The 21,302-nt window shown below is 40.5% G+C and overlaps 1 protein-coding gene across 2 annotated transcripts in view; it reads right to left on the bottom strand.

The window, feature by feature from the left end:
• The window catches only part of cadpsa (Ca2+-dependent activator protein for secretion a), a 454,508-nt gene that overhangs the window by 203,747 nt on the left and 229,459 nt on the right, over positions 1-21,302 (bottom strand). For both annotated transcript variants that reach the window (XM_069937157.1, XM_069937158.1), the window contains exon 7: positions 2,229-2,340. In XM_069937157.1, the coding sequence (XP_069793258.1) occupies positions 2,229-2,340 (112 nt within the window). The remainder of the gene's footprint in view (positions 1-2,228; positions 2,341-21,302) is intronic.

The raw sequence follows: 21,302 nt of genomic DNA, 5'->3' as shown, positions 1-21,302 counted from the left end.
CCTTCAGCGACTGATGCTCCAGAACAGATAGTCTTTGTTTGTCCATCCTTTCCTGGTGTCCAAAGTACCGAAAACACTGTAATACTGGAAAAACTCAGCCAGTCTCGCAACATCCATAGGAGGTAAAGATATATCACCAACATTTCAGGCCTGAGCCATTCTTCTAGGTGTGAGTAAAAAGCAGCCAGGGGTCTGGCTTAAAATAAAGTGCAGGGGAGGAGTACAGAACAACAGACAAAAGGTGTTAATTGGACATGTCTGTCTATGGTCTACTGCACTGCCAGACTGAGATGACCTGCAAACTGGAGGAACAACACTTCAACTTTCGTCTCAGAACCTTCCACTGGATGGCATTAACATCGACTTCTCTGGTTTCCATTATTGCCACCTCCACAACATCCCCCACTCCCACCCCCCATATCTCCTTTCCTCGAGCTCTGTTCCTCTTTCTCTCTTCACTTTTCCATCTGTCTCCTTCACCTCAGCTCTGCATTTACAGATCCAAACCCCTCCCCCAAATTCTCACCTTTCCTCTCTCCTGGCCCCTCTCCAAATCCTCACCTTTCCTCTCTCCTGACCCCTCTCCAAATCCTCACCTTTCCTCTCTCTTGGCCCCTCTCCAAATCCAATTAACACTTTTATTATGGATTCTAAATAATAGCGGTCATTTAGCCTGTCAGTGAAATCTTGGTTGAGCTGACTTCACATATCCACATTTTCTATCTCTCGCATAATAGTTCAGGTTAACAATCTCAATTGCTCTGATTTAAAATTGCTGCTGATCCATTGCTGGCCTTCCTGTTGCTACCCTTTATGCAGGAAAGAAGAGGATAGGGAGAACAAAATGGCTCTAATTGTTTCCTTCTCCACATTAGATGGCAATGAATGTACAGAGCATTTCCATCAAAGATGGCAGAGATGATCTGTGTCAACAATTTCATTGAAACTATTTACTCATCATGCATATCACTTCTTGTGGATGTGGTCCTTCAGTACTTCCAAATTCTTCCTGTTATTCTCTTTGGGTTCATTAGCATTCTGGAAATTCTTGAGAGTGCTTTGCTGTCAGCCTCCCCATCAGCTCTGCCCTTCCTTAAGTATTCAATCTTCTAGCGGCATCACTGACGTAATTTCATTATGATTTTGCTCTTTTCCCCTTTCTAATTACAATTAAGTTTATCAGGTCAAGTGCACTGGGCTTTTGAAACAAAAATAGAATTTTAAACTCTGCTCCTCTCCATCAATCCAGCCCCACACACCAAGCCACTAGAAAAAAATTAACAAATTCCACGGAGAATTCCCGCCCCCAAGAAAGATGAGTTCCAATATGATACCGTGTGACACCAGTGCCCTAGCATTCGCCACCCTCCAAAACCCTCTCCACTAATAACTATGGTTATTTCAGAAGTTCTCCTGAGTTATTTGCCTAATTGTTTGGGGCCAGTTCACTTGTATTGCTGATGGCAGCCTGCTCCACCAGAAATCCTGATTCTGCTTGCTGATGAAGGATTAGACAACTTAAACATGAGACCTGGGAATTAAAATGATGCCCCTCCTAATGACTAACAATAACATTCATTCCCCCGATCAGCTTGTTCCTTGTAAAACATTCTTTTTGACATGATAGGAACTCAGAATATTCTGCAAACTTGTTATATTTGATTATATTTATTTCTGTGGCACATTTAGCAGGAAGCATACATTGTACCTGTATTGTATTGCACATTTTTTGTCGATGCCCTTTCATACTGTAGAGGCAAAACATCAAGTTTTAGTTCAGAACAGTGGTGGTGTAGGCACAGTCTTAGGCAAGTGGAAAGCTGTCCTGGCAACATAGGGCCAGATAAAGTGGGTTTGTTCACTAGACCATGTGCAATGAATCACAAAGTAACAAGGGAAAGGCAGTATTTGCTTGTGACAGGGCATGAACAGACAGGCTCGCAAGAGTAAGATTTGCTGGCTGCCAGCTTCAATGTTCAGTTTTATTCTGATTGGAGCAGAAAGATCAATTCCTTATCCAGGATCCACCGAACACTGAACAGCACAGGAAATAAAAACAGTTCTACTTGATTATCATTTTCTGAGAGTTCAGTAAGTGATATTGTCATGAGTGTGCAATAGGAATTTAAAAAAGCTTCTTTGGCAGCAGGCTCTAAATGCAATCAGAACAGATTTGGCACCAACTCACTAGAATAAATCATTAATTGCAGGAAATAAGAAGCACATACCCGTCCAAGCTCTTTGTCCTCTAGAGCCAGCACGCCTGTACTCTCTGTGAAGAGTTTTACCTTTACTGCAGGAAGTGGGTGCGTGCTAGTGAAGTCACCTTGGGTACCCCAGCTACAGAAAATAAACCATTGTAGAAGTCATCAGTTTTTCTCATATTTACAACATTTACAAATTGAGGGAAAAAAAATCAGTGTTTGACATAATACATGTTTTTAGTCTCATAAGATGGACTCTGAAATAGCCAGGACCATCATCGAACACTATTTATTTTCATCGTCGCTGGATTTCTTATTGCAAAGATTTCAACTTGTTCAGAATAGAAGACAAAGGGTTAGTGAGACAAATAAAATCAGAGGAGGTCATATGGAGTATGGTGAATTTTTAAAAAATCAACTTTCACACAGCAGGTTACTGGCACAAAACTGAAGCTTGAGGTCGATACAAAACAGAATCGCAGCAAAACTTGAAGAAACAATCTTTCATCTAAAACATTCTGGCTGCATTTTGACAGAATTATTAATTATAACATTGTCTCCATGTTTATGAGCTTGGAAATAGGAGAAAAAAATTAAGAGATGGTGACAAGGAAATCCAAGATGTTCATGAAAGCAGAGAAATGAGTGGTATGCAAGTACTGTATATTTCGGCATACAAGTCGACTGGCAGATAGATCGACCCTCCCTTTTTTAGCCACTTTTTAATGATTTTATGTTATATCTGGAGTATAAGTTGACTCCCATTTTTTGGGCTGTCCAGGTCTCCCAGATTTTTAAAAACATCCCAATTGCAAGTCACAAAACTGTAAATTAAGCCTCCCAGGAGCAGTTATGGCAGCACCCAGCAATGGGAAGGTGTCAGGGAGTGGTAGCGCCGACGGTGGGGAGTTATTTTCAGCATCAACTTATATGCTGAATCAATATCAATCTGTTTTTATTCTGCGAATTTAAGGTCTCAAAAGTATATCCAGCGTATAGATTGACCACCCCCTCTTTTTAGAAAGTTTTTTAGGGTTTCACGAGTTGACTTATACACCGAAAAATACACAATGTTGATAGCAATCTTAACCTTGCATTCCTATTGACGACAATAACACTCATTTTTTGACCTACAGTTAGTTGCTCTCCTGACCTTTATTTTCTCTCAGAAGCAGCAAAATCCAGGTGCATTGTAAGCATTTTCAAGACGCACATTCACAATTTAAAAATAGAAATAAATCCATCAGACAGAAAGAACTAAAAAGAAAATATGTTCTGCTGCTTGAGTACATCGAAAAGACAAGCCTGGAAACCAGAAAGGGCGAGGAGAGGAGGTGCTCCAGTTTGGTATGCCTCCAATATTCTGTCCTACATGAAGACCAAAGTACCATTCATGCTAAACTGCAACCTGTATTTGCAAAGGCTCCTCCATCCCATATCATCTCTCACCATTGCATAGTCAAAACAATGGAAGAAATCTTTGAGGCACTGAATTTGGGTGTCAGATTTAAGTAATATAAGAAGTAAAGAATTAGGCCTCAAACTGGATGAAGCACAAAAAAATTTATTATGATAGCCTTCGCTGTGGCAAAAAAATGTGTAATGTCAACTTGGAAATCAGAAAAGAGCCTGAGAGTACAGCAATGGTACATGGAAATTAATAAATGTATTCCATTGGAAAAAATAACATCTAATTTAAAAAATAAAGTCACATTATTTGAACAAATTTTGGAACCGTACATGGAACATAACAGAGAAGGCTTGCCTCGGACCTCCACCCCCTAAAATGATAAAATGATAAGAAGACAAAATGACTTGATCCAGTGTGTAAAAGTAGATAACACAATTTTCTTGTTTATTTTCATTGTGTGATGACATTGTTTAGTGGTTTTATTGTCTTGTATATGTTGAACGTTTAGTGGGTTTGGAGGGTGGTGGGAAGGGGGGGAGGGAATGTAGGGGGGAATAAAGGGGAGAAAATGCCACTGTGTATATTTAAGAGGGAAATGTTTGCATGTATTTTGATTGATATGGTTCACAGTGTGAAAAATAAAAAAAAGAAAAAAAGGAAGGAACAGGATGAGATCTTATTTTCTCAGGGTATCACAACATCACAAGACAAAGGGACAGAAGCAGGCCACTAGGCCCATCGAGTCTGTTCCGTGAAACTACACTAGGCTACTCTACACTAGTTCTGATTTCCAGCCTTTTCCCCATATTCCTTGATGCCCGCACTAATGAGATACTTGTCTATTTCTTGTTTAAATACTCCCAGTTATCTGCCTTCCACTGCTGTATGCGGCAGTGAGTTCCACAGATCCATGACCCTCTGGCTAAAGAAGTTCTTCCTAATCTCTGTTTTATATGGATAACCTCCAACTTTTAGACAATGACCCCTTGTCCTCGATTTACCCACCAAGGGAAACATTTTACCCACATCCACCCTATCTAAACCTTTCAAAATACAAAAAGCCTCTATGAGATCTCCCCTCATTCTCCTATACTCCAATGAATACAACTCAAGAGCTGCCAAACGCTTCTCGTATGTTAGCCCCTGTATTCCGGGAATCATCCTAGTAAATCTCCTCTGCACCCTCTCCAACAACATCACATCCTTTCTAAGATAGGAGGCCGAAAACTGCACACTGTACTCCAAATTAGGTCTCACCAGTGCCCCATAGAGCCTCATCAACACTTCTTTCCTCTTGTACACTATTCCTCTTGAAATGAATGCCAACATAGCATTTGCTTTCTTCACTTCCAATTTCACCTGGTCATTAACTTTTAGGTTTCCTTGCACAAGGACACCCAAGTCCCTCTGCATATCCGAGGTCTGAATTTTCACCCCATCCAAATAGTATTCTGCCTGTTTGTTTCCACTGACAAAATGTACAACTATACATTTCTCTATGTTAAATCTCATCTGCCATAATTTTGCCCTTTCTCCTAATCTGTCTATATCCTTCTGCAACTTTACGATTTCTACTATACTTCCTGCTCTGCCACCTATCTTGGTGACATTCACAAATTTGGCCACAAAACCATTTATACCACAATCCAAATCATTTATATAAATTGTAAACAACAGCGGCCCCAATATCGACCCCTGCAGAACACCACTAGTTACAGGCAGCCATCCAGAACGGGAACCCTTAATTTCAACCCTTTACTTCCTGCCTATCAGCCACTTATCTATCCAGTTTAATAACTTCCCTGTAATTCCATGGGCCCTCATCTTATTTAGCAGCCTATTATGCGGCACCTTATCGAAAGCCTTTTGAAAATCTAAATAGATAACATCCACAGCCTCTCCTTTGTCTATCCTACTTGAGATTTCTTCAAAAAACTCTAATAGGTTGGTCAGGCAGGATCTACCCTTTAAAAAGACATGCTGACTTGGACCTATCCTGTCATGCATCTCTTGGAATTTCATCACCTCATCCTTGAGGATCGACTCTAATATCTTCCCAATCACCAACGTCAGACTAATCGGCCTATAGTTTCCTTTTTTCTGTCTCCCACCTTTCTTAAACAGCAGAACCACATTTACAACCTTCCAATCCTCTGGAATCTCTCCAGAGTCTATCAATTCTGGAAGATCATCACCAATAGATCTACAATCTCCAAAGCAACCTCCCTCAAAACCTGTGGATGCACCCCATCCGGCCCAGGAGATTTATCAATCTTTAATCTGTTTAGTTTGCCAAGAATAATTTGTCTAGTAACCCTAACTGAATCTAACTCTACTCCCTGAAGCCTCTGATTGTCTGGGATATGACTAATGTCTTCCATGGTGAAGAACGACGCAAAATAATGATTAAGTTTCTCTACCATTTTTTACAATTTCACCAGCATCATTTTCTATTGGTCTTACGTCAAAATGGATCTCTCTTTTATTTCTTGTATATTTGAAAAAGCTCTTAGTATCATTTTTAATATTATTAGCTAATCTCCTTTCATAGCTCATCTTTTTTTTCCTAATGACTTTTTTGTCTCTTTCTGTAATTGTCAAAAGGAATCCCAGTCCTCCGATTTTCCACTAATTTTAGCTTCCTTGTATGCCCTCATCTTTGCTTTTATCTTAGCCTTCACATCTTTTGTTAGCCACAATGGTACCATCTTTCCTTGGACAAATTTCTTTTTCCTTGGAATATATCTAACCTGCATGCCTTTTATTACTTGCAAAAATATCTTCCAGTCCTGCTCTGATCCTCCAATTAGTTTGCTTTCCCAGTTTACTTGAGCCAGTTCCTTTCTCATACCACTGTAATTTCCTTTATTCCAATGAAAAATTGATACATCCAATAATTTTTTTTCCTTTTCAAATTTTAAATTAAATTCAACCATGTTGTGATCGCTACTTCCTAGAGGTTCTATGACCTTTAACTCCCTAATGGCCTCGGGTTCATTGCACATGACCCATTCCAGGTCTCCTGGTGGGCTTCTCAACAAGCTGTTCAAAAAAGCTATCTCTTAAGTTTTCTTCAAACTCTCTCACCTGGCTTCGAGAACTTTCCTGTCTTTCCCAATCCCTTGCCATGTTAAAATTCCCCCAAATTATTTTGATATTATCTTTGTGGCATGCCCTCTGTATTTCCTGCTGTATCTCATTATCCACTTTCCGGCTACTGTTTGGGGCCCTGTATATAATTGCTAATATGGTATTTTTACCCTTGACATTTCTTAATTCAACCCATAATGATTCTATCTTTTTTGACCCTAGGTCCCTTCTTTCTATTGATTTAATGTCATTTTTCTTTATCATCATAGCCACCCCTCCCTCTCTACCCACCTGCCTATCTTTCCTGTAGATTGGGTAACCTTGGATATTGAGCCCCCAATCACACTCCTCATTGAGCCACGTTTCAGTAATGGCTACAATGTCATACTTTTTCAGTTGAATCTGAGCAACCAGGTCATCCACTTCGTTTCCAATGCTACGTGCATTTAAATATAATGCCCTTAAACCCGATACCGAAATAGTATGTTCAGTATTCTTTTTGTGCAGCACTTTCTCCTGCCTGCTCACCTGCCTTCTCTTTCTGTTGCTATAGAGTAATTATTCACTATTTATTTCTCTCCCTGTTGTAATTCCCTGTCTCCCTACTGTCGTATTCTCTGCACTCTCATTTTGAATTCCCTCCCCCTGCCAAACTAGTTTAAACCTTCCCCAAAAGCTCTAGCAAACCCTCCTGCCAGGATATTGGTCCCCTTCCAGTTTAGGTGCAGCCCATCCTTGTTATAGAGGTCTGACCTTCCCCAGAAGCGATCCCAATTATCTAGGAATCTGAAGCCCTGTCCCCTGCACCAACTCCTTAGCCACACATTCATCAGCCATATCTTCCTATTAGTACCCTGTCTAGTGTGTGGCACAGGCAACAATCTGGAGATTACCATCCTCGAAGTCCTATCCTTTAACTTTCTACCTAACTCCCTATAGTCCCTCTTTAGGACCTCTTCTCTACCTCTACCTATTGGTCTCCACGTGGACCACGACATCTGGCTTCTCCCACTCCCCTTTCAGAATGCTGGGAATACGATCTGAGATATCCCTAACCCTGACACCTGGGAGGCAACACACCAACCAGGAGGCACGATGCATACCAGCAAATTTCCTGTCTGTCCTCCTAACCAATGAGTTCCCTATCACTAATGCTCTCCTCTTCTTAGCCCTTCCCTTCTCTGTGCTAGAGACATGACCGCCTTGACTCATCCCTGGTAGATCATCCCTACAAACAGTATCCAAAATGAAATACCTATTGCTTGTGGGAATGTCCACAGGTCTGCATCACTGATCCCTTCCTTTTACCCCTCCTGACAGTCACCCATGTCTCTGTATTCTGTCTATTTGGGGTGACTATATCCCTGTAGTTTTTCTCAACTATCTCCTCAGCCTCCTGAATAACTCGCAGTTCATCCAGCTCCAGTTTCAGTTGCCAAACTGAGGTCTGTGAGGTTTATATCCACAAATTCTGTCACCAGATAAATCTGTGGTAAGGAAAGGATGTGGGGAGGCATTCCTTGGATGCTAGCGTTTACTTTGAGCTGGGGAAGGGGCCAAAGTGATTGTAAATATGCTAGAACTGTGTAAACGGGATGGACAAACAATGGGGATCGGGAATACATCACAATATCAGTGTGGGTTCGGTTTTAATGCTATTGCTGAATGAGGGAAGAGTAAAGCAATTGGAAAAGTGAGGTAAGAGAAGGAATAAGCAATCAAAGGACAGGGGACTGACAGAGAGATGGTCCTGATAAAAATCATACCTTCAGCACTGATCAACAAGCTGTAAAACCTGGGCTTCTGCACCCTCCTCTCCAACTGGACCTTTGACCTCCTCATCGGAATACCACAGTCAGTATGAATCAGAACCAACCTCTCCTTGTCACTGACAATCAACACAGAAGCACCTCAATGAGGTATGCTTTGTCCTCTGCTCTACACCAGTGGTTCTCAATATTTTTCTTTCCACTCACATATCCCTTTAAGCATTCCTATGTCATAGGTGCACTGTGATTAGTAAGGGATCGCTACGGTGGAACATGGGTGGAAAGAAAAAGTTTGAAAACTACTGTTTTAATCATACCTAATTGACACGTTAGGTGCCTGGTTTCATGACTTCAAAGGAAATGGGCCAATGACAAATTTTCTCAGCAAAATGTTTCAGTAACTAGAGCAGTGAATCTCAATCTTCCCTTCCCACTCACATACCACCTTAAGAAATCCTTTACTAATCACAGAGCACTTATGGCATAAGGATTATTTAAAGTGGTATGAGTGGAAAGACAATGTGGCTTGGCACAATTCTTTCTTTTCCAATCTTTTTATTATTATTATAATTTATAAACACATACAGTTCAAAGAGATATGAAAAATACATAGTAAATAACAAATTAATACAGAGATATTAAACAATAATATTGCAGAATAAAAATATATAATAAAAATTGTTTTAGATCAGTTTAGAGTATGAACTATCTCTAAAAAAAAATATAATTAATAAAAATATATAAAAAAAGAGAAAAAAAACCCAAAAAGGAAGAAAAAACAAATCTGAATTAAAAACTTAAAAAAAAACCTACCGATATAGCTAAACCACGCCGATCACTCCGATCTCATCTAGCAGCCCAATTATCATACATAATCATAAAAAGAAAACAGAGCCAGATCAACTCACCACAAATGAAAATATTGAATAAATGGTCTCCAGGTTAAGTCAAACTTAGAAGGGGATTCATAGACAGAGTTTCTAATTTTCTCTAAATTTAAACATAGTATAGTTTGGGTAAACCATTGGAAAACAGTGGGAGGATTAACCTCTTTCCAATTCAATAGTATAGATCTTCTAGCCATTAGTGTAAGAAAAGCAATCATACGATCCGCAGGAAGAGATAAATAAGTCAAATCTATCATAGGTAATCCAAAAATTGCAGTAATGGGATGTGGTTGTAAATCAATATTCAAAACGGTAGATATAATGGAAAAAAATTCCTTCCAATAATTCTGTATAGAGGGACAGGACCAAAACATATGTGTAAGGGAAGCTATTTCCAATTGACATTGAAACCCCTATTGTACTAAATTTCTTTTTTCATCCCTCTCTAATTGATCAAGCTTATTTACTCTGGAAAGTTAAAGGTATAACATGCTTTTCGGATTTATTCTTGGATAACTCTTTCATGTCATTTGAACAATTATCCATGAAATATGATTTACCTAGATCTCATTTCTTTCGATATTTGCAGATTAGGAGTTTCTTAGTTTCGACTTTACCCTCTTTTCCCAATCGGGAGACTACGACTGTTTTAGAGGATATACTATATTCAAAATTCCCTCCAAAAGGTGTGATATCTAAATTAAATAATATAATTACAAAAATAAATTCTGGGACTTTTGGAAAGTTTAAAAATGATTGGGAAAGAGAACTCAACCTTCATATTTCCAATGAAAATTGGAATAAAATTCTGCGACTGGTAAACTCCTCTTCTCTATGTGCAAAACATTCACTGATACAATTTAAAGTTGTTCATAGAGCTCATATGTCTAAAGATAAACTCCATCGCTTTTATTTTCATATCGATCCTATATGTGATAAATGTCAATTGGAAATAGTTTCCCTTACACATATGTTTTGGCACAATTCAAATGCTGTCTATAAATTTGCCGATGACACCATGGTTATCCGCAGAATCACAGACAGCAATGAGGAGGTGTACGGGAATGAGATAGATCAGTGAGTTGAGCGGTGTCCTAACAACAACCTTGCACTCAATGTTTTCAAAACCAAGGAGCTGATGGTGGACTTCAAGAAGAGGAAATCAGGAGAACACATATTAGTCCTCATCAAGGGGTCACCAGTGGAATGGGTTAAAAACTTCAAATTCCTGGGTGTCAACATCTCTGAACATTTGTCCTGTGACCTCCATGTTGATGCAATCATGAAGGCGGCTCACCTGTGGCTATACTTTGTGCGGAGTTTGTGGAGATTTGGTATGTCACCAGAAGTCTTGCAAATTTCTACAGGTGTACCTTGGAGAGCATTCTGTCTGGTTGTATTACTATCTAATATGGAGGTGCCAATTCACAAGAGAGGCAAAAAACTACAGAGAGTTTAGAACTCGGCCAGCACTATCATGGGTATCAGTCTTCACTCCATCAAGGATATCTACAAGAGGCAGTGTCTTGAGAAAGCAGCCTCACCACCCAGGCCATGCCCTCTTCACACTGCTCCCATCGGGAAGGAGGTAGAGGGGCCTGAAGATGAACACCCAGCACCACAAGGACAGCTTCTGCCCTTCTGGCATCAGATTTCAGAATGGACAATAAAACATAGACACTTCCTCATTTTTTCTTATTTTTGAACTAATTTTAAAATGTAATTTATCATAATATTGGTATTGGAATGCTGCCTCAAAACAATAAATTCTGTGACATATTCATGACAATAAATTCTGATTCTGTTAAGGGGTTTTTGGTCATTGGGAAATATTTGGGTTGGGGATTTGACAAGTGGGGGGCAATGAATTATAGCCATTTCTCAAGTCTAGAAATTCAAATGCAGTTTTTTTTTTCAGTATTCTGTCATTGAAAATTAATTACTTTTTCCCCATGAATGAATCACAATGTTTCTAGAAGACATTCTGTAAGATGCCCCACGAAAGGCTATTATGGAAAATAAAATCTCATGGAGTAAGAAGTAACATATTCATGCGGATAAACTGGAGACACACAAGCGACTGAAGATGCTGGAATCTTGAACAAAAGAAGAATCTGCTGGAGGAACTTAACGGGTCAAAGAGCATCAGTAGGAGAAAATGAATGGATGATATTTCAGGATGGAACCCTTCTTGATTTTTTTTGCTTCATGTGAATAAAGATTGGCTGTCGAAGAGAAAACAGAGCAGACATTTTGCTTTTTTTCCCCCCTCAATGCCAAGATGTAATGAGTGTTGCACTAGAGGAATCGGTGTTCAGCTACATAATTTATATAGCTGACGAATTAAACGAATGACGACTGAAGGTACAGTAATAGGGTTGTACAGCATGGAAATAGGTTGTGTAACACAATATTCCTGTCTTTCTATATCAATTCAACACTAATTCCATGAGCCTTTAGGCTTTCTAATTTAGTAAGGTATTTGACAAGCACCCTTGCCGTAGGCTGATTCAGAAGGTGCAGATGCATAAAATATATGGGGAGTTGACAGCTTGGACATGGAGTTGCCTGGCTCATAGAAGATAGAGGGGAGTGGTGGAAGGCTTTATTTCAGGTAGGATGCCTGTGACCAGTGATGTTCTGCAGGAATTCTTGCTGGGACCCCTGTTGTTTAGGAAACATTTTGTATATGAGAAGATATCATGAACGGTGTTATGAGCCCAGAGGACCCCAAAACCCAGCAACAATAGAAATTCACCAAGACAAATGGTTACTTAAACAAAAGTTGCTTTTCATTATCTTTAAACATGAAAACAGGATTAAACTTTAACTTATTACTATTAACTTAAGTTACACATTACATGCGTATGTAATATGTGTGTTAAGTTCAGAAAAGTTCTTTGATTCAAAGTCCATTCTCACTTCTCACTCCTCCAAGATCACTGGCATCAGGCAATTCTTATAATGTGCACAGAATTTAACATTTATGAATCTTCACCAGGCTTTAGTGCTTAAAAGCTAAATGGTTACTGCTCAGGAATGTTCATGTTGGTTTTCAGAGAAAGAATTGTTGCTCATTGGACACCCACAACTGATTCCTTGTAACCTGCCACTTCAATGTCTTGCCGAAGAAACTTGTCCCATCAGGGTTGTCCAGATGATACCCTCTTTCTTTCAGGTCACCACAGAGTTCCTCTTCTGTTTCCCTTATTTCAAGTGAAATGTTAGGCAGCCAGTCCTTTCCTCTTGTATGAACCACAAGGGCTTTGACCAGGCTGAACTAAGCACTTACAACCCGTCTTCCAAATGGGGACTTTTCCACAAGCTTGCCAGCTTGTCCTGTTCCAGTCCCAGCTGCTGCTGCTGAACTGTAGAACTGAATTTTCTCTCTCTCTCTCTCACTTACTCAGCGAAAACCACATGACCCTCTTAGAACAGCCAACTGCACTCAGACAGACTGTGGATCAGGACTTAATCTTCTGTGTTTGTTCATCTGCTGTTTTCCAAAACAATAATCCATCACTCCACAACATGTCCAATTAACACCTACGTGTTAAGTCCTTATAGGCATTCTTCAAAGTTTCTGCAAAGGCATCTGGAGCTTGGTCCATCTGGCTTGAGCAGAGTTCCAGCATTTTAAATGAGATCTGTTTTGAAGTGACCTATACTAAAAAAACTTTCCACAATTTATCTCCTTTTAAAACATATTTATATACAATATAAAATATAATCTGTCACAACAGAAATACAGAGGCTACACTGCAAGATGCAAACCATAGTTAGCCAGATTACAGTATGCCAAGAAGTATTTAAAAGCACCTGCAGAATTCTTGAAAAAGGCCTTGTGGCCAGATGAGACCAAGATTAACCTATATCACAATGATGGCAAGGGCAAAGTGTGGAGGTGTAACAGAACTGCCCAAGTTCCAAAGCCTATCTCATTTGCCATGGGTTGCATCTTGCAGTGCAGCCTCTGTATTTCTGTTCATGAAGCCTTCTGCACTGAGTTGTTGTCATGCCTACCTCCTGAAAAGTCTTTCAGATCTATTGGCATATGTTTGGGGATTTTTCTTCATAATGATGAGAATTCTTCTGTCATCGCAGTGGAAGTCTTGGCACAACTCTGCTCCTCATAAGTTAATGGACAGTTACTTAGGAGTGTGGATGAACAGAAGGACCTTGGGGTCCAAATCCATACATCCCTTAAGGTCACTGCACAAGCTGATAGAATAAATAAGAAGGCCCCAGTCGAGCTATATAGCCTCACTCTGAGGGAGGAGGTGTACCATCCTGGGCACAAATTAGTCTGTACACGATAGGTAAGAAGATAGTTGAATTATAAATTGGACTCTAAATTGTTATCGGGCGATAAACACACCCCTTATTAAAACATACTCTTTATGTATGGCTTAAAGTGGGGTTGTGGTCAAAAATACCCCTGACTCAGAATGGCTTAATACCATGGACAATAGATAACAAGATCCTGGACACCTGGTACCAGAAAGGGATTAGGTGCATTGAGGACTGTTATGAGCGGGGCAGCTTATGTTATTTGAACAACTTAAAAATAAATATGAGTTGTCCAACTGGACATTCTTTTGCTATCTTCAGTTAAGGTCTTTTTAAAGGGACAAAATTAAGTCTGGCTATGGTCCTACCAGAGTACAGTGGCAATGGAGGCCCTCATTCAAAAGGGGATCACGCACAAGTTTATTATAGCAATGCATTTCTTACTTCAAGTGGAAAGTCCGAAGCTGGATCTTCATTAATCGAGGAAAAGGTGGGAGTCAGACTTAGGTGTAATGATTGATGAACGGTGCAGGTCAGACCAGTGTGGTGACAGCATAACCTCAATTATTAATTCTCGATACAGGCTGGTCCAGTATAATTTTCTACACTAGTTGTACTATTTGCCACAGAAAATGAACGAGGCTAAGCCAGAAATTTCAGATTGATCTTTTAGGTGCAGTATAAAGATGGGAACCTTTGTGCACTCAACCTGCTCATGCTTCAAGGAGAGACCCTTTTGGGTAGAGGTAGACCAAGTCCAAGAAAAAAATCATTGGTAAAGAATTTATACAGGACCCAGAGTTGTTGGGAAACATCATGGACATAAGACCTATGAGGAAGCTTTTCAAATTTCGAATCCAATTTGTGTTGACTGCTTTGGCGGTGGCCAGGAAGTCTGACCCTCATCTAGGCATTGTGCGCTTGAATGCGGAAATGCAAAGCTGTGTTCCTCTGGAGAATATTACCTACAACTTAAGAGGGAAATATGACATCTTCCTTAAAATTTGGCAACCGTACCTGCGTTAAATAGAGGCAAAGATATAGTGTGGTTCTTTGTGCTTTGTCCATTCCCATCTACCGTCTCTTCGGGGGTGGGGATCGATGTAATCCATCCATCATAATTAGGTTGAGTCATGAAAATTTAAAAACCTGGAGGCCAGCGGTTGGGTCCCGATGAATCCTATGATCTCTGTTCTTTCATTGAGTTTACTTTTACTTTTTCATCATAATTTTTTATGTGTAATTGTTTTGTTTTACTCTTTGGTCCTTATGTTCCTAATAAGTCTGGAAGGTAAAGGGGCACTGTAAAACACTACAGGAATAGGGAACGAAGGCTAACTTATTGTTGCTCTTTTTCTTTTTAGGGTAACTGTCTATTTAATTTTGTCTCTAGTCATATTAGTTGGGATAAGGGAGGGAGGAAAATTGGACTCAGTGGCGAAGCTTGTATATAATTGGAAAATGGCACGTGTTTTTTATTATCATGGATTATTATGGATTGTTGACACTGTTTGAGTTTGACAAATTATAATAAAATCATTTTAAAAATTAAGAAGGCCTATGGGATATTGGGCTTCATTACTGGGGGATTAAATTCAAGAGTCAAAAGGTCATGTGCAGCTCCACCAACCACTTGGAGCATTGTGTTCATTTCTGGTCAGCTCATGAAAGGATGTGGAAGCTATGGAAAGGATGCAGATGAGACTTACCAGGATGTTACCTGGATTGGAAAATAAATCTTATGAAGCAAGGTTAGCAGAGCTGGGACTTTACTCTTTGGAGTGAAGAAGGATGGGAGGTGACTTAATAGAGATCTACAAGATTATTCGAGGCACAGATAGGAGGTAAGGCCAGCACCTTTTCCCCCAGAGGAGGAATAGCAAATACTAGAGGACATATGTGCAAAGTGAAGGGAGGGAAGTTTAGGGGAGACATCAGGGGTAAGTTGTTTTTCTTTTGTTTACACACAGAGTGCCTGGAATGCCTTGCCAGGGATGGTGGTGGAGGCTGAAATATTAGGGGCATTTAAGAGACCCTTAGACAGGTTGGGGTTAGGGTGGAATGAAAAAAAAGGGTTACAGGGTAGGGAGGGTTTAGTATTTTTTTAAGGAATATATAGGTCGGCAAAACATCGAGGGCCGAAAAGCCTGTGCTGTGCTGTCGTGTTCCATGTTCATTTTTAAAAAAACCAACTAAATTTAATTTAAAAATTAACACGTCATTTCGTCCCATGTGCCGTCCAATTTAAACCCAATTGACCTACACCTCCATAACATTTTGAATGGTGGGAGGAATCCCGAGTCACCGGTGAAAACCAACACAGGCACGGGGAAAGGATACAAACTCCTTACAGACTGCGTGGAATTCAAACTCTGGCCCTGTAAAGTCATTGAGCTAACCACTAAGTCAACCACGCTACCACTGCAACTACAGACTCAAAAACAGATCAAAAGCTTAGAAGCAAGCCTAGCTCTCTTATAACTGCACTAATAAAGCAATTAAACATACCTGATGACTCACAGACACCTGTGAAGCTGAATGCCCCAAACATTATGGTGCCCTGAAGTGAGGAGACTATGCATAAAAACAGTGCTGTGATTTCTATATGGTTAAACCAAAATGTACACTAATAACCTTGAATAAAATCTGGAATGTGCACTTCAATCACAAGTAAATTGTTTGATTACAAATTTAAAACTGTAGAGTACAGGGTAAAATAAATAAAAAAAGCATTTTTGTCCCGTGTGTGTGTGTGTGTGTGTGTGTGTGTGTGTGTGTGTGTGTGTGTGTGTGTGTACAATACATAAACATACATATATGTATAAACACACACATTTTATACACACACATTAATTGTGTGTCAGAAATGCAAATCTTATGGTTGACTGAGACTCACTTTTCCAATGCCTAACTAATACACCTGTGTTAAGAATACATTGTTTAAAGGACAAAAGACAGTGCAAAATGTTAAGTTATTTGAAAAAAAAGTACTGTAGTCTTTAATTATGTAAAGTTAACTTTAATCAAGTAATTCCTGTAACTTACAAAACTTAAATTTGAGCCCTGGTCACTGGTGCTGTAACAGCATTGTGCTGGTCGCTATGCTAATCGTGCCGCTATCAAAACCCCCTAAAATGTCCTAACTTTTACTGTCACATTTGTGGCCCGAAATGTGAAGTTAATAAAACATTAAACACAAGTTTTATCAGGTAAACTTCTCAGTGTCTTTTTATTGTCCCGTTTCCTTTGTTCTCCTGCTTGTGTTCTTATCTCTCTCATACCACGTGACTTCCGGTACATCTCATACATATTCATTATCATGACATCCCTCCTTTAATCAGAAATAAACTTTACCTTCACTTACCAATATCCCTCGGAAACATACAAACATCGTAACTAATGGTAATACTATAACTCAACTACATAAAATTTACTTCCTACAGCACTCATACATGCACTTTATGATATAAGATTAAAATACTGTCCCAAAGTTCTTATTAAAACTATGGCACAAAGCCTTCGTATCGTTTGAGCGCTTTCCGGTTTTGTTTCGGCCTGCCTGCGATATTGTCGTCGCTTCTCGGTTGTTCACTCTCAGCGTCGGAAATACTGCTCACCACGGCTTCGGGTGTTTCTGGCGCTCTAGTCACTTCATCAGGAGTGCTGGTAACTGCCTCTGGAACATCATCAGGTCTCTCAGTTTCAGCATCTCGTATTGGCCTTTCAACATTTTCGCTCGATGTATCTCTGGACTGGTACCTTTTTACACTTGATACGTTTCTCTTATACAGGACTCCAGTCGGAGACTTGACTGTCACCATACTGCCACTTCTGGATACGACAGTATAGGGTTGATGGTAATAAGGTGTGTCTAGCTTATCACCAGTTTCATGCCTCACTAGAACATTATCTCCTGGCATGATGTCTGAGTACTTGGCTCCACGTTTCGAATCTGTGTACAGCTTTGCTGCACCTTTCTTTTCAGCATCGTGGTCCCTCATCTCCTGGTCATCTCGGATTTCCTTTATTTCTGGCATTTTTTTGCAGATTTTTCTCCCAAAAAATGCTTCTGCAGGACTTTTTCCAGTGGTTGCATGAGGCGTTGCTCGATAGACAGCCACATAAGATAGCAATGCTTCTCGCCAATTTTGTCCTTCTACGTGTGCAATCCTCAATCGTTTTTCAATGGACTGATTTTGTCTCTCTACTTTTCCGTTGGCTTGCGGCCATTTCGGAGTTACTTTATGATGGTGGATACCTGTGGTCCTCATATATTCTGCAAATGTCTCTGAAATGAATTGTGGACCATTGTCAGAGTATAATGTAACAGGTTATCCATATCTTGCAAATATCTCTGCTAACGCTTGTATTGTTTTTTCAGTGGTTGTGGACTTCAACACCACGTACTCATAGTATCTGCTGTAGTAATCTATCACTACCATAATTGATTCACCCGTCGGTAAAGGTCCAAGAAAATCAACAGCTACGTCGATCCATGGTCCTGTCGGAAGTTGCGTACTCCGGATCGGTTCTGGCGGATTACTCCTACTTGTGATTTGAGATCCGTGACAAGTTTTAACAAATTTCTCTGCGTCTTTATCACAACTTGGCCACCATACCTTGGTCCTGAGGTTTTGCTTGGTACCAACAATGCCTAGGTGTCCTCCATGCGCTAAGGATACGATCTTCGGTCTCAATCTTTGCGGTATCACCAATCTGCAACCTCTTAATACACACTGTCCGATGCAACAAAGTTCGTCTCTAATGGGAATATAAGCCTTGTGAGTACACTTGTCCCATTGTCCACTCTGTATGCATTCTCTTACTTCCATGAGTTCTGGATCATGTTCGGATTCTCTCTCGACTTCCTTCGTCGTCACAGCTTTCGGTGTCGACTGAATAGCTACGAAGCGTACAAAGCTCTCTGTTTCTGTTCCCAATTCTGACTTGGATTGTGGACCACCATCCTTTACCAATCTGGACAGCGGATCAGCAATGTTTGTTTTCCCTGCAATGTGGATTACTTTATATTTGTAGGGTTGTAGTCTGAGTACCCATCTTTCTATTCTGGCACATGGTTTGGATCTAGGTGCATAGATCACCTCTCATGGCTTATGATCTGTGATGAGTTCAAATTCAATGCCGTATAAATATGCATGGAACCTCTCACAGGCCCATACAAGTCCGAGTGCTTCTTTCTCTGTCTGAGAGTATCTTCTTTCCACATCTGATAACGATCTGCTGGCATAGGCAATGATTCGTGGTCCTCCATCATGCATCTGGACCAACACGGTTCCTAAACCAACTGGGCTGGCATCCACTATGACTTTGGTTGATGCCGCCGGATCGTAATATCCAAGAGTTTTTGCATCTGTCAGGCTTTGCTTCTGCGCTGTGAACGCTTTCTTCTGCTCAGATCCAAAATGAAATGGTACACCTTTCCTGGTTAGTTTCCTTAGTGGTTCTGCCACTGTAGCGAAATTAGGAATGAACTTTGCACAAAAATTGACCAATCCCAGGAAACTCCTCACCTCTGTTGCGTTCTGAGGTGCACGTGCATCTGCAATAGCTTTCACCTTGGCCTCTGCAGGGTTTAGTCCTTTCCGTGTAAGTCTGTGTCCCATGAAGTCCATTTCTGACATTTGTTTCCATTCACGGTAAGGCCTGCCTCCTGTAGTCTAGATAGTACACGCCTCAACCGTTTGTCATGCTCTTCCTTCATTGGTGCATGAACTATGATGTCGTCAGAAATGTTGGCAACTCCAGGAATGCCTTGAATCACTCGATGGATTTCATACTGGTAGATCTCCGAAGCTGCATTAATTCCAAATGATAGTCTCTTGTAACGATACAATCCACAGTGAGTCACAAATGTTGTCACATCTCGGGAACCTGGATCCAGCTCTAATTGATGATAGCCCCATTTCAGATCAATTTTTGAGAATACCTTGCTGGTAGTTAGTTCTTGAAGTATTTCCTCCACTGTTGGTATAGGGTGTCGTTCTCTAATTATAGCTTCATTGGCCATTCTCATGTCAACACATAGTCTTATGTCACCCTTTGGTTTGGGCACAATTACTATGGGACTGACCCATTGTGTCGAATGTTCCACCGGTTCAATAATGTCTTGTTCGATCAATTCTTTAATTTTGGCTTCGACTTTCCCAAGAAGTCCAAACGGAGTTCGGCGCATTGGTTGTGCCTTAGGTTTGACCGTTTCATCTACCGCTAGCTTCAATTGTCGACCTTTCAGCTTTCCTACTCCTTGGAAGACTGCGGGGAATTCTTGCTTCATATCCTCGTATGACTGAATTGAATTGACACAAGCTCCAATATGAAGTATTGCCAGGTCTTGCGCTGTGCTTCTACTCATCAATGGTTCTCCCCTCTCTTCTATGACATTAAACTCTGCTTCGGTGTGCTTATCTCCAGCTTCAACAGTTGCAGTAAAACATCCAATGGTCTGCAATGGCTTGGTTGCTGTGTATGGATACAGTTTCTTGGAACACTTCTTTGAGGTACAGATGATCTTTTTCCTTTTCAACTTCTCCCATAAATGTCGATCAATCACATTACTGTCACTGCCTGAGTCTACAATGACCTGCACTGTCACTCCACCAATGATCACTGGAACCTTCTCATGATGTACTTCATTCAACGTAAATTGGTAACAACACTGTTCCTCCTGGGTATCATCATCGTCACCGTCTATCTGGCGAATGGTATCTTTCTTTCCAGGATACTTTCCTTTCCCCCAGACTTTGCCTTTGGAAGTTGTACTCTTTCTCTTCTGGTCTGCATTGGACTTGCTTTTGCACTTCTTTGCAAAGTGGTCCTTACCTCCACACTTTCTGCAAACTTTGCCTTTGGCCGGGCAATATGGGTCTTTTCCAAAGTGACCTCGGTTTCCACATCGATAACACTCCACGTCCTGTGTCGACGTATATCTTGGCTGGTTATGGCGATGTGAGAGCCTCTTAATTTGCTGGCTTGAGTTGTCTTTCAGGGTCATGGTATGAAATTGCCCTTCAACAGCCTCTAATGCAGCAGCAATAACTAAAGCATCAGTGAGTTCCAACTCACTCCCTCTTTCCAGTAGACGTCTTCTGAGTTTATCTGATCTACAGTGCTGTACGACTTGATCCAATAATTGGTTGTTCAAATCAGTTGGCAAGTAATTGCATCCAACAGCTAGCTGGCGTAGTCTCGTCACGTATTGAGCAATAGTCTGGCCATCTTCTTGTCTCGTTCTCCGAAACAAATGGCGTTGAAATGTAGCATTCGGTGTCACTACATAGTGTGCATTTAATGCATCTACCGCTTTCCGGTACTCATCCTTTCTTCCAGTATTCAAAAGTGTCTTAAATGTTTCCCGAACAGCGGGTCCCGCAGTGAAAAGAAGTAACACCCTTCTCTGCGCTTTTTGCTCAACCGTACCGGTATCTAGAAATAGGCCACGACTGTCGGCGTAGGATTCAAATTCTTCCAGCCATGCCTTCCACTTCACACTTACAGTGCTTGCATCACCCGTTGGGTCAAAATGAGCAATTCCACTATGTATTAGAAAGTCACCGTCTGCACCAGCCATGAGGAAATATTCCAGCCCCAAAAGTACTGAGACGAAGAGAAAATTCTTATCACCTTGAAGTTG

Source organism: Narcine bancroftii, chromosome 5, assembly GCF_036971445.1.
Source record: "Narcine bancroftii isolate sNarBan1 chromosome 5, sNarBan1.hap1, whole genome shotgun sequence".
Classification (NCBI taxonomy): domain Eukaryota; kingdom Metazoa; phylum Chordata; class Chondrichthyes; order Torpediniformes; family Narcinidae; genus Narcine; species Narcine bancroftii.
This window is presented reverse-complemented; position numbering and strand designations above follow the sequence as displayed.